The following is a 13214-nucleotide window of genomic DNA, read 5'->3' on the forward strand; positions in this document are numbered from 1 at the left end:
AGACTTGGAAAGAGACTTTTTTTAACACCACGATGGGGAAGGCCCCTATGTTGTTTTGCTTACTACAGAAACAGCCGTCCGGACTGCGGAGAAAGGATGGACGCATGCCAGCCGTGTTAAAGGACCCATCTGTGACAAGAAGTGGGAGATCGCTCCAGGAAACAAAGACCTGAAGCTCACATTGCGACGAACTCGATAGGTACCGTGGGTTAAGGTAGAGGCTCTCCCCTGAAGAACACTACTGCTGCCGAGAAGAACTAAAACCTCGTAGTTGGCTGCAACCCAACTGACGAGTGAGGCAGAGGAGTGAATAAGTGGGGAAAGACATGGGCCTCAGCCATTCCTATCGGCATTTGGGGGTTCTCGCAGTGATTTCATCCTGCGTAGCGACTCAACACCACCCCCACCAACCTTTTAAATGGACTTTAAGTCGATTCGAAGATCAACAGGTTATTGCAACCCAGATAACATCGGGGGGGGGGGCCAAGCTTTACTTCTACACTATGTCAGCTGATCTCGAGGCCCCGATGCTGGGAATGTATGGGATTTTATTTCTGCCCAAGTTCTAACCTGGGAAGGGGGTACTGTAAATGCCTGAACGTGTATTATTGTGCATACCGGGGGTGTGAAACCATTGCTACAGACTGGACACTCGGGGCTGGTCGGGATAAATTCTTACAAGTGGGATATGGGCTGCAAGCTTGTAACCGACTATTGGATCTCCGTTGCAGGTGGTGAGGGCATGGTATAGGGTATACAGGAACCTTCCACGGAAATAAAGAAATTTGCAAGGTTCTATATATAAATCTAACAAACTCGGACGATACTAGCTGGGTACTAGGAAAAATGTCAGATTTTACGAACACGGAACAGATAGGGGAGGACTCATACTAATAAAGAAGGGAAAACCCGAGACTTCCAAGGTAGTCGGGCCTAATAAAGAGTTACTAGGGGAAGGTTTGGTTGTCCAGACTGTAAATATACCTGGGACTGCCCAACCTACTACAGTGTTTTCTAGTAAGTCGACAGAGTTATCCTTTCCCACACTGCTTCCAAACATTGTGAAAAAAAAAAAAAAAAAAGGGGGTCGTACCCGAGAGTAGTATGTGGAAAGTTATAAATGCTAGTTTCCAGGTACTAAATCAAACTAATCCTGAGATAACTGAAGGGTGCTGGCTATGTGTAAGTGTTAAGCCCCCATATTATGAAGCTATAGGAGATATGGGGAGGTCTGAATATTCAAATGAGTTAAATCCTTCCAAATGCAGTTGGGGTCAGGAAATCGGGATAACTTTGACTCAAGTTACGGGAAAAGGTAGATGTATCGGCACAGTTCCAAGAGATAAAAATGATCTGTGCCATGTCACTGAAAAAATGGACCAAACACACAAATGGTTAATTCCTGCAAATAACACTAGGTGGGTATGTTCATCGTTAGGAGTCACTCCTTGCATATCTTTAAAATTGTTTAGCACATCTCATGATTTTTGTGTACAGGTGGTCATTATACCAAGGATTCTATACCACACTGAAGAGTATATGTATACCCATCACACAGTGGCTGAATACCATCTGGTAAAGAGGGAGCCTATTACGGCCGTCACCTTAGCCACTTTAATGGCTCTCAGGGCTGCAGGTGCAGGAACTGGAATTGCTTCCCTGATAAAACAAAGCCAGGAATTTACTTCTCTACGCATTGCCGTAGATGAGGGTCTGGCCCGTATAGAGCAGTCAATAACAGCTCTGGAAAAATCGGTTAGGTCATTATCCGAAGTGGTACTCCAAAACCGTAGAGGGTTGGATTTGATTTTCTTACAACAAGGAGGACTGTGTGCAGCCCTACGTGAAGAATGTTGTGTATATGCAGATCATACTGGGGTGGTAAGAGATACAATGACTAAATTGCGAGAAGGATTAGAAAAACGCAAAAGGGAAAATGAGGCTCGTCAGAATTGGTATGAATCCTGGTTTAATTACTCACCTTGGCTTACTACCCTGCTATCAACCATAGCGGGGCTCTTGTTGTTACTTACATTAGCACTGACTTTTGGACCATGTATATTCAATCGAGCAATCACAGTTGTGAAAAGCCGATTAGAGGCAGCTCATCTTATGCTCGTGCGTGCTAAGTATGAATCTCTTGAGCAGGAGAAGGACGACGCAGAAACTTTGATGCTCAGCAAGCAAATATTGCAAAAATTCAATGAACAAAATACGTTAGAAAAAGAAAAAGGGGGGATTGTGATAAATTAGTGGGGGTTTGTTCATTGTCTTTGAGGAATTTGGAGAATCTGCTGGGGAGAAAAGGTTGTAAAATTTAATGGCCTTGATAAGGGAGGAAGCAGGAGGGGGTGTTGGGTGAACATCCTTGAGTTAAACCAGACTCTGTGAAATTCCTTACCACAAGACATCCTTTTTGCCGCTTCACTACCCCCACCTGAACACGAAGCAGAGGAATAACGACCTCCCCTCTCAACAATAGACTGCGCAGCCTCAGCCAGTTCAACAAGTCCTGATAAGCCGGAATTCAACTGCTATAAAACAGCAACACTGGAAAGGGAAGTTGCGTGCTGTTGCGGAGCAGAGACTCCCCAGCCGCCCAGCGCTGTTTTGCTTGTGTCTGCTTACTTGATTAATAAAATAATTTCAATAGACCAGTAAATTGTGTGGTCTAATTTATAACAGTAAATAAAACCGGAGATGCACTTGGATTAATTGCAAAGCAAAATACTAAGATGAGGACTGCTTTGTATCAAAATCGCTTAGCTTTGGATTATTTGCACAAGAAGGAGAAGTCTGTGGAAAATTTAACCTTAGTAATTGCTGTTTTATAGATTGGTGATGAAGGTGTTTCTTCCTAGTAGCTGGTAGAATGCTATGTTTTGGCTTAGGATGAGAAGAGTGCTGATAACATGCTGATGTTTTAATTGTTGCAGAGTAGTGCTTACACCAAGCCAAGGACGTTTCAGCTTCTCACTCTGTCCTGCCAGCGAGCAGGCTGGGGGTGTAGCAAGAGCTGGGAGGAGGGCCGGACTGCTCAGGGTTAGGCTGGGCATCGGACAGCGGGTGGTGAGCAATTGCATTGTGCATCACTTGTTTCATACACGTTATTATTAGTAATACTATTATCATAATGATTGTCTTTATTGTTATTATTATTATTTATCTGTCTTTATCTCAACTCACGGGCTTCGCTTTCCCGTTTCCCCGTTTCTCTCCCCATCCCAGAGAGGGAGGGGAGAGGGTGAGCGAACGGCTGTGTGGTGTTTAGCTGCCGGCCGGCTTAAACCACAACAGAAGGAAAAGCTGTAAATGAACTTGTAAAAGAAACGAAGAAAATTGCACATGCCCCAGTTCAAACTCGCTATGGAATCGATCTAGGAGGATTATCGGGGGGGGGGGGGGGGGGGGGGCGCGCTTTATGGGTGTTGATTGGCTTACTAAAATTGGGATGGTTGTACTGGGGGGATATGTGGAGGATTTTAATAATTCCATGTTTTACCAGCCCAATACACTCGGTTATACAAGGAATGCAAATACCTGCGGTACCTGTTGTGGGAATAGAAACGTTGTTTTTGCAGAGTTCCGCTGTTTAGAGGATAGGAACGTGGTACTGAGATATGCTTGCAGTGATAAGAAAGCTTAGCAGGCGACCTCGTAAAATGCAGACAACCAGACTCCTTAGGACAATTAGGTGAAAATGGCGGTGTCAAGTCAGATAAGTGAAGAAACATTACCACATCAGATAGATTGTGAACCTGGATTACCCCCTCAGTGGGGAAACGGGGGAGGGTCCTGTCATCAAAAAGCATATAAACTGTGTTTTGGAACTAGTAGGCGCGCTCTCCTGCTTGTGGGGCGCCCGCCATTGCAATCAATCGCGAGTAAATTACTACTTCACTGAGATCCTCGCCTGAGCCTAAGCTATCGGCTACGGAGTGTTTCTCGCCCTCCCTTCCAACCCAAGCCACGCTATGATTCTATGAGCGGAGCGCCTGTTCTGTGGAGCTCGTTTCCCAGCCGTGCAGGGCCCAGATTCCCTCCGCGGAGCCGCCCAGCCCGTTTTCGGGCGCCCACTTCCTCCCTCCCGGTCGGCTCCCTCCGCGCCCCGAGGGCACGCGACCTCCCTGAGCGCCGATAAGCACCGGGTCGACGGGAGCGGAGCCGCCGAGAGGGCGGGGACAAGGGAAGAGGGCAGGCGAGGCAGCCAATCGAGGCGCGGGGGCGGTCGGCGGCGATCTGTCGGCCCAATGAGCGCCGCGGAGGGCCGGGCCGAGTGCGGGAAGCGAGGGGGCGTTGTACCGAGCGGGCGCCGTCATGGCCGACGGGATTGTTAGGGCGCAGGCCGCCTGGCCCGGTGGCGGCGCTGCCGCTGCTTTCGGAGCTTTCGGAGCGGTCGCCTGCAAGGGCAAGGAGGTCCCCGCCAACGTTCTCCGTGAGGATGAGCGGTCGTGGACGAGGAGGTAGCCGCGGCGTTGTTGTGCGAGTCTTTCCTTCCTTTCCTTTCCCTCGGCCGCTCGCAGGCCCTCTGAAACGAGGGCCCGTCGCGGGTCCCGGGAGTGCGGCAGGGCGGGTGGTGGCCTTGCTGCGGGAGGGAGGGACGGACGGACGGACGGACGGACGGTCGGTCGGGGTCTCTCCGGCTCGTGGCGCTCTCTACTGCAGCGCCTCTAAAACGCCGCGCTTCTTCGGTGCCTGCCCCCGGGGTGCCACGGCGCGTACTGGGTCGCCGGCGCAGTCGGTCTCCTTGGGGGTTCGGACTGTATGCATATAGGCAGTGAGCATCGCAGTAGTGACCGTAATCAGTCGTTTCTGCGTAGCAGAAATGCAGGTCTTGATGCGCCTCGTGATAGCGTTCTAGAGACGCCCCGGCTCGGCTGTGCTAGGCTTTGGTTATGGCACCACCCCCACCGCGCACACGAGCGCGCGCTCTCTCCAAAGTGGCTTGTGAAAGGGAAGAATTGCAGCTTTTCCTAGCTTTCTTAAACACCTAGAAACCAGTCAATCCCGCAGGCTGCGAGAGCTTCCCAGCTCTCATTTCCGTGCTGGAGGTGGACCGTGATAAGAGCACGCTGGCAAGGTTCACTGATGCTGGTGCGCCGCAACGTGCTAGGAACTAAGTGAGCAGCTGCTGAGAGTTATGAAAAAATTGCAGATGTTATCTGCAAGGTGTTAACTCTAAGTTAGTGTCCAGCATAACCGTTGTTGCTGTTTTTAAGTTTGAAATGCTAAAGATAGGACAGTTAGGGATTTCCTCTGCTTCTGACGGCAGGGTTTATCTGCAGCGTGGAAAACAGGCCCTTAGTGAAAGGGGCTGCGTTGCCCGCTCTGCGTGCTGACTCGTAGAATGGTTTGGCTTGGAAGGCACCCTTAAAGATCATCTAGCCCAACCCGCCTGCCGCGGTCAGGGACGTGTTTCACTAGATCGGGTTGCTCAAAGCGTTGACGCGTTGCTTGGAACAGCGCTTTCTTAATAGGTCTCGGTAATGTTGCAGCTGCCGCCCGTTTGGAGTATTGGAAGCGTTCAACTGCTCTCCGGAAACCGTGCTTGCGGTAGCGCCCCGCCTTTACGAAAGGGCGCGTTTCCTGTCTCCTTCGTGGTGAAGGCTGCGCGAGGAGTGTGCGTGCGTGTGTGTGTGTGTGTGCGCACGCGCGTCTGTTTTGACTTGGCCGTACTGGCTGCAGCAACGTATGTAACCTGAACGCTGTGCTTGATTGGAGAACCAGGCCGTTAACTTGAGTCTGATGAGTGACTTGAGAGCAGACAACCTACTCTGACCGCTCTTAGTGCGACGCGTTTCCTGGAGGACGAATTAGTTGCAGTTTCTCGCTTGGTCTCAACTTGAGGTGGGGGGAGGGGGTGGGGGCTTAGAACCGCTTTTGGAGCGTAGTTGGCTCTAGCGAATGGTCTTGAATTTGCTTAGCTCGCTGTACCGAAGGCCTGTTTTACGGTTGAGCGATGTTATAGGGAGGAGCGTGAGGAAGGCTTATAATTCTCGATTGTCGTGCAGTGAAAGGCGATGGTGAGTAAGAAGTACAAAGCATCTGTGGAATCGAGTCTTATCGGCAGTGTTTCAGTCGCATCTAAAACAAATAAAAATAGCGGAAGTCGCTAACCTGAAGTACTCGGCTGTCTCGCTGCCCCCGTCACCTTGCGCGCTGGATCCTGCTTCTGGCGCCGTATGCAGTTTCTGTCTGCTGGTGATTTGGGGAGTTCCCTCGCAAGTAGTTGCGAGTTGATGGTTTCCTACAGGTCGGTGGTATTCGTGTTTCGAAGGTGGTGCCTTGGCCTCGGTCTGGAGGTGTCTGACATCGGTCCAGCCGTAACGGGCTAATTTGGAACGTTCCTTCCCCTGAGTACGTGGCGTTCTCGAGGACGGAGAGTTAATACGGCCTCAGCCGGATTACTCCAGGTTCTTTGAAGATGCCTTCCTGCCTCTGGCCGAGGCAATATTTGGACATAACCGAAGGACAGTTAGCCATTGTTTGCCGCTTGTGTGTCTTGTGCGTAGAAGGTAGAGAACTTTGCCTATTCAAAGCTCGCTTAAGAAGAATCGCTGTTTTGTCGTGCGCGTTTGGGGTGCCTGATAATCTGCTTCGGTAGGACGAGTTCAGTGGGGCATAGTGATTTGCTTAAGCTGTTGCCTTTCTCTGAAGCCGACTACGTTTTAACTGTTTACTCTTCCTCCAGTGCCTTGCGTTCCGTGATAGTTCGCCTCAGGCTCCAGTGTTTTTTCCTAGTCCTTCCTGAGAAGGCAGTTGTCCGGTTATGTGAAGCAGACGATTCTGGTGGACCCGTGAGTACTGTGGGAGCTTTCTGTTTGCTAGGCTGGCTGTACCTGTAACAGGTTTGTAACTTCCTAGACTCTTTCCCGTCCCCTCTTTTCCTCTGGCTGTTGCAGAGGGGCGCACAGTAGGCTATTTGGGGTTGTCCGATGCTGTAGTCTTTCGCCTCTAGCTTGTAATGGAGTTGAGCTTTTTGACTGAGAGCAGTGATATAAAGCGATGCTCGTCTCCAGCTACGCGCTTGCAGTGCAAAAAGCAGCGTTGTTCCGGCGTGCGGTCTGATGCCCGTTTTCACGGTTTCCGGACAGCGGGGGTGGTGCCTTGACTATGCAGAAGAGGGCTTGGGGTTTGGGCAGGTCAGAGGCGAGGAAAGGGAAAGCTGGTTGAGCGGCGCTTGGGTGTTTGTTTCGCTGTTAGCTATGCAAGTCAAGTTCCAAGGCTCTGTGAGCCCACGCAAGAGAAAAGGCACCGTGAAGCTTTTATTTTCCGCCAGAGTGGCTTACGTTGCCCGAAGCTATGACGGGGGCTTTAAGCCCCAAGACAAATTCAGCTTCTGTGACTGTTTTGTAGTCTGTTACTGTCTAGAGGGTAATTCAAAGAGCGGCGGTTGAATTGTGAAGGATTAGCTAACCGTGTTCTGTGGGTGGTTCTCCGCTCGCGTTCATTCTGTGCGTCGTGGCACAGCACGTTAGGTGACGTTATTTCCTTTTTCCAGCTTCTTGGGCGTTTCGTGGTTGTTGGCAAGAAGTGTGCTGTTAACCTGGACCTGACCAATGGATTCCGGATGGCTGTGAATGCCCACCCTCGGGCCCTTCAGACTATCGTGTACATCTATGTATTCTGGGTGGCGGTCAGTTGGGCCGGCCTCCCGGCTAAGGTTTTTGCACCGCAGGCGTCACTGCACGCGTACGGGTCGCCGCCGAATAGGTTTCATATGTTGCCCATCAGTCTAGCCCCTGTTGAGGTTTGATTTATTATTTTTTTTGGACGGCTGTCTGTGGAGGGTAATAAAGAGCTTTTGAGCAGCATTTGCACAATAAAGATGGAGCATGGGGATATCACCTCTGTCTTGCGTGTCTTACCGATGGAAATAGTTCCGCAAGTTAAAACGGCGTCTCCCTGGAGCGCACGTGCGCAGAATGTTTTGGTCCGTTGACAGTGTCGTGTAGGTGGTGGTTTGCCCATTCATTTGGAACGCGAAGCTAGAAGCGCTCGGCGGTCCTGTGGGTCTCTGTCTTCCTAAGACGATCTAGGATGTGCTGTGTGTTTGAGGCCTTGCTATCTTCCCCCTGCTCCCGAATAAAAGCGTGCCCTTTTATTGCGAAATAGCCGAGTTGAGGACTGGCAGATGTAGAACCAGAGAAGAATAAGGTTGGAAGAAAGCTTCCAGGCATTGTCTGTTGTCTGCCCCTGTCCCGAGGAGGAGGCAGAATAAACTCTACCGGGTGTAATTTCTGACAGGTGCTTGTCAGCCTGTTCTTGACTACCCTAGGAGTTTTGCTACCGCTTTCTTTTCGGTCCTCCTCGTGGGTTTCGCAACTTTGAGAAGGAATTCCTCCCACAGGATGTAGAAGGCTCTGGGATGCTTGAGTCGGCTTCTGATAAGTTCGAGACTCGGCTGCCGTTCTCTTTATTTTTTTTTTGTGTTTATTTTTAGTGTCTTTTTTTTTTTTTTTTTTTTTTCCCTAAACGAAGTCCGTTGTTCAGTAACTAGAAGAAGGATTAGCTAAAGGCACCATAAGGCTTTTAAATGCGATCACCTCTCGTGCTTTGTTAGACCTCTGGCTTCGCTCTGCTCCTTGTTTAATTGCGATTACATTCAAGGCTTACTGGAGCGTGGGAACGTTAAAATGCTATTAAATACTCTTAGTGTTTGAAACTTGCTAAATGAAATGATTTTTGTGACTCCGTTCCTCATAAAGAAACTTGATTCGTTAGCCAACCACTAGAACAGGCTGCCCAGAGCTGCATCCAGCCTGGCCTTGAAAGCCCCCAGGGATGGGGCATCCACGACCTCCCTGGGCAACCCGTTCCAGTGCCTCACCACCCTCTGAGTGAAAAACTTTCTCCTAATATCTAACCTAAATCTCCCCTGTCTTAGTTTAAAACCATTCCCCCTTGTCCTATATGATCCTTCCTTGATAATAATGATTATTATTATTAATTAAACAATGTAACTAAAGGGGAAAAGAAAGGGGGAAAGGGAAAAAAGGAAAAAACCAAAACAAATAAAGGCTACGTGGAAGTAGTGCAGAGGAAAGAAATTACTCTCTACTTCCCACAAATGAGCGATGCTTGACCACGTCCTTGAAGCAGGGCCTCAACGTGCGTAGCCGGTGTTTGGGAGGAAGACCGACGTTTTCACAACGAGAGCCCAGCCTTCCCCTCTTCTTCCTGTTTCCACCTTTTATTGCTGAGTGTGACATCATACGGTATGGAATATCCCTTTGGTTGGTTGAAGTCAGCTGCCCTGGTGATGTTTGTCTTCTTGCTTTTTTGCCCACCCCCTAGGAGGGTTAGAGAGAGTCCTGATGCTGTGCCAGCGCTGCTCGGCAGTAGACGCAACACTGGTGTGATACCACTGCTGTTCTAGCTACAAGTGCAGAGCACAGCACTGTATGGGCTGCTGCAGGGAAAGTTAACGTCCCAGCCAGACCCAGTACAGGCCGTTGCCCCTTGTCCTATCCCCACTAACCACTGCACAGAGGGTGGCGAAATCCCACTGTCTCCCACGCAGAAGATATTTGTAAACATTGATAAGATCCCCTCTCAGTCTTCTCTTCTCCAGGCTGAACAGACCCAGGTCTCTCAGTCTTTGCTCATAGGGAAGATGCTCCAGGCCCCGTATCATCTTTGTTGCCCTCCGCTGGACTCTTTCCAGGAGATCCTTGTCTTTTTTTGTACCGGGGAGCCCAGAAGTGGACACAGTACTCCAGGTGAGGCCTGCCCAGGGCAGAGTAGAGGGGGGGGATCACCTCCCTTGACCTGCTGGCCACGCTCCTTTTAATGCACGCCAGGATCCCATTGGCCTTCTTGGCCACCAGGGCGCACTGCTGGCTCGTGGTCAACCTGTCGTCCACCAGGACCCGCAGGTCCTTCTCCGCAGAGCTCCTCTCCAGCAGGTCATCCCCCAGCCTGTACTGATACATGCGGTTGTTCCTTCCCAGGTGCAGGACTCTACACTTGCTCTTGTTAAACTTCATTTGGTTTCTTCCCGCCCAGGTCTCGCTGAATGGCAGCACAGCCTTCTGGCGTGTCGGCCACTCCTCCCAGCTTTGTATCATCGGCGTACTTGCGGAGGGTGGACACTATTCCCTCATCAAGGTCGTCGATGAAGATGTTGAACAAGACCGGACCCAGCACCGACCCCTGGGGAACACCGCTAGTCACAGATCTCCAGCCGGACTCTGCGCCACCGATCGCCACCCTCTGAGCTCGGCCAGTCAGCCAGTTCTCAACCCACCTTACCGTCCACTTGTCTATCCCACGCCTTCTCAGCTTTGCTAGCAGGATGTCGTGGGAGACAGTGTCAAAAGCCTTGCTAAAGTCAAGGTAGATGACGTCCACTGCTCTCCCTCCATCAACCCAGCTGGTGATTCCATCATAGAAGGCTACAAGGTTGGTCGAGCACGATTTCCCCTTGGTGAATCCATGCTGACTACTCCTCATAACTTTCTTCTCTTCCAGTGGCTTGGAGATGGCATCCGGAACAAGCTGTTCCAACAGCTTTTTCAGGGACAGAGGTGAGACTGACCTTTCCAAGAGCTCCACATCCTTCTTGTGCTGGGGGCCCCAGGCCTGCACGCAGTATTCCGGGTGGGGTCTCCCAAGAGCAGGGTAGAGGGGGAGAATCTCCTCCCTCTCCCTGCTGGTCACCCCTTTTTTAATGCAGCCCAGGACTTAGTTGGCCTTCCGGGCTGCAAGCGTGCGCTGCTGGCTCACGTCCAGCTTCTCGTCCATCAGGACCCCCAAGTCCTTCTCTGCGGGGCTGCTCTGAAGTTCTTCTTCTCCCAGCCTATAGAGATACCTAGGATTGCCCCAGCCCAAGGTCAACGCCTTGCACTTATGGCATCCCTTCCCTCTATTGTATCGACTGCACCGCTCAGCTTGGTGTCATCTGCAAACTTGCGCGATTCCGTCGTCTATGCCATTGCTAAGGGTGTTGAAGAGCACCGGTCCCGAGCCTGACCCCTGAGGGACGCCACTTGTGACCGGCCTGCGCCCAGACATAGAGCCATTGGCCACAACCCTTTGGCCGCGACCAGCCAACCAATTCTTTATCCACCCAACAGTCCATCCTTCAAAGCCCTACCTGTGAAATTTAGAGAGAAGAATGTGGTGAGGGACCACATCAAAGGCTTTGCTCGGTCCAGGTAGCATATCCTATCCCAGGACTGGTTTCAGCCGTAAACAACAAACAGTTATGAAGAGAGATGTAGCTTTGTAAATATTTTTGTTGCCTTGGGTGAATTGGTGTCTGGTCACATTGATTGGCCCACGTGGTAGCTGGGAGATGGCCGACGGGGAGGACTGAGATGTTAAAGCTGCCTGTGGTTGCCTGCCCCCAGCCCCGTCCCCGTGGGCCATCCCGATGGCAGTAGCGCCCGCCTGGAAGCTCAAACTGAAGCGAGCGTATTCTGATGTCATTACCCTCCAAGCCTGTCAGAGAGGCAGAAGCGCTGTGGCCTCCTCAGGCAGGAACTGCACGTGTGGGGACGGCCGCGTCCCTGCCGCCGTGTCGGGCCAGTTTGAGCTCCGCTCTCCGTGCGGCTGCAGGGCACCGCGGACCACGCTTGGGCAGCCTCGGGGGGCGCTGCCTAGTTTTCCAGAAGCTTCCTCCCCAGCTGAGCAGAAACCCAGTTGTGATGCGTCAGGGCTGAGCGCAGGCTTTGTATTCCTTCCCGCCACCCCCTGCACGGGAGGTGCAGCTTTCCCCCTCGGAAACACCAGCAGTTGAAGTGGGGCTCTCAGGGAAGGTTGTGGAGCAAGTTCTGAAAAGGTAAGGCCTGCCCTGGCAAAAGCGGGGATTTGCCTGCAGGGAGCAGCGCCCAAAAGCCACCAGCGCCTTTGGGGTGGAGCTGATAGGGTCATAAATAACGCTTGGGGCTACGAGCGTGAGGTCCCACATCTGGTCCGGGGCAATCCTAAGCACAAATCCAGGCTGGGCGGAGAATGGATTGAGAGCAGCTCTGAGGAGAAGGGCCTGGGGGCGTTGGTTGATGAGAAGCTCGTCAACCGGAGCCGGCAATGCAACGTGCGCTTGCAGCCCGGAAAGCCAACCGTATCCTGGGCCGCATCAAAAGGAGGGTGGCCGGCAGGTGGAGGGAGGTGATTCTCCCTCTCTGCTGCTGTGCTCTTGTGAGGCCCCACCTAGAGTAAGTACTGTGTTCAGCTCTGGGGTCCCCAGCACAAGAAGGACGTGGACGTACTAGAAGGCGTCCAGAGGAGGGCCACGAAGATGACCGGGGGCTGGGGCACCTCTCCTAGGAAGGCAGGCTGAGGGAGTTGGGGTGGTTCGGCCTGGAGAAGAGAAGGCGCCGGGGAGACCTTGGAGGGGCCTTCCAGTACCTAAAGGGGGGGGGGGGGCCCTACAGGAAAGCTGGGGAGGGACTCTTTGCCAGGGAGAGGAGCGATAGGGCCAGGAGTAATGGTTTTGAAGTCAGAGAGGGTAGACTTAGGTTGGATAGTTGGAAGCGATTCTTTCCTGAGAGGGGGGTGAGGCACTGGAACGGGTTGCCCAGAGAAGTGGTGGATGCCCTGTCCCTGGACGTGTTTAAGGCCAGGTTGGATGGGGCTTTGAGCAACCTGGTCTAGTGGAAGGTGTCCCTGCCCAGGGCGTGGGGAGGGGGGGTTGGAATTAGGTGATCTTTAAGTAAGGTCCCTGGATTACCCCCTCAGTGGGGAAACAGGGGAGGGTCCTGTCATCAAAAAGCATATAAACTGTGTTTTGGAACTAGTAGGTGCGCTCTCCTGCTTGTGGGGCGCCCGCCATTGCAATCAATCGCGAGTAAATTACTACTTCACTGAGATCCTCGCCTGAGCCTAAGTTATTGGCTATGGAGTGTTTCTCGCAATTTGGGGGCTCGTCCGGGATCCAGTCACCTACCGGGGAGCCCCACCGCCGCAGCAGGAGGAAAGCATGCCCCGCTGATTTCAACGGTCCTGTGCATCGACGGTGGCGGTTCTGCGGAGAGCTGACAGAGGGCCCGAGACTGATTAAAGAGGCGGGATCCGTGAAGTACTGGGAAAGAGAAGAAGGTAGGCACTCCGGGTTTGCTAATTGATCCGGTAACTCTGTGCACAGACCAAGGTAAGAAATGTTAAGTATTGCCTTGGGGGTTGGGTGAGACTCTGCGTGATGTGTGATTGAGACGTACTTTTGTACGAAGCGAGTGTGGAGTCCTTTTCCACGGTTCCGTGGCTCTGTG

At 51.9% G+C, this 13214-nt stretch overlaps 1 protein-coding gene across 1 annotated transcript; it reads left to right on the forward strand.

Moving 5' to 3' along the window:
• Positions 1-4252: 4252 nt before the first annotated feature.
• LOC311426342 (adenosine 5'-monophosphoramidase HINT1-like) lies at positions 4253-7847 on the forward strand. Its single transcript, XM_084502791.1, has 3 exons — positions 4253-4463; positions 6692-6797; positions 7502-7847. The coding sequence occupies exons 1-3, from the start codon at positions 4318-4320 to the stop codon at positions 7754-7756; spliced, it is 507 nt and encodes a 168-aa protein (XP_084358917.1). The 5' UTR covers positions 4253-4317; the 3' UTR covers positions 7757-7847.
• Positions 7848-13214: the final 5367 nt, after the last annotated feature.

Source organism: Aythya ferina, assembly GCF_964211825.1.
Source record: "Aythya ferina genome assembly, chromosome: W".
NCBI classification, from domain to species: Eukaryota; Metazoa; Chordata; class Aves; order Anseriformes; family Anatidae; genus Aythya; species Aythya ferina.

Coding starts and splice junctions, on each gene's coding strand:
- LOC311426342 (XM_084502791.1), top strand. CDS start 4,318: ATGGCCGACGGGATTGTTAGGGCGCAGGCCGCCTGGCCCGGTGGCGGC. Junction 4,464..6,691: donor GAGCGGTCGTGGACGAGGAG/GTAGCCGCGGCG, acceptor CTCTTCCTCCAG/TGCCTTGCGTTCCGTGATAG. Junction 6,798..7,501: donor CAGACGATTCTGGTGGACCC/GTGAGTACTGTG, acceptor TCCTTTTTCCAG/CTTCTTGGGCGTTTCGTGGT.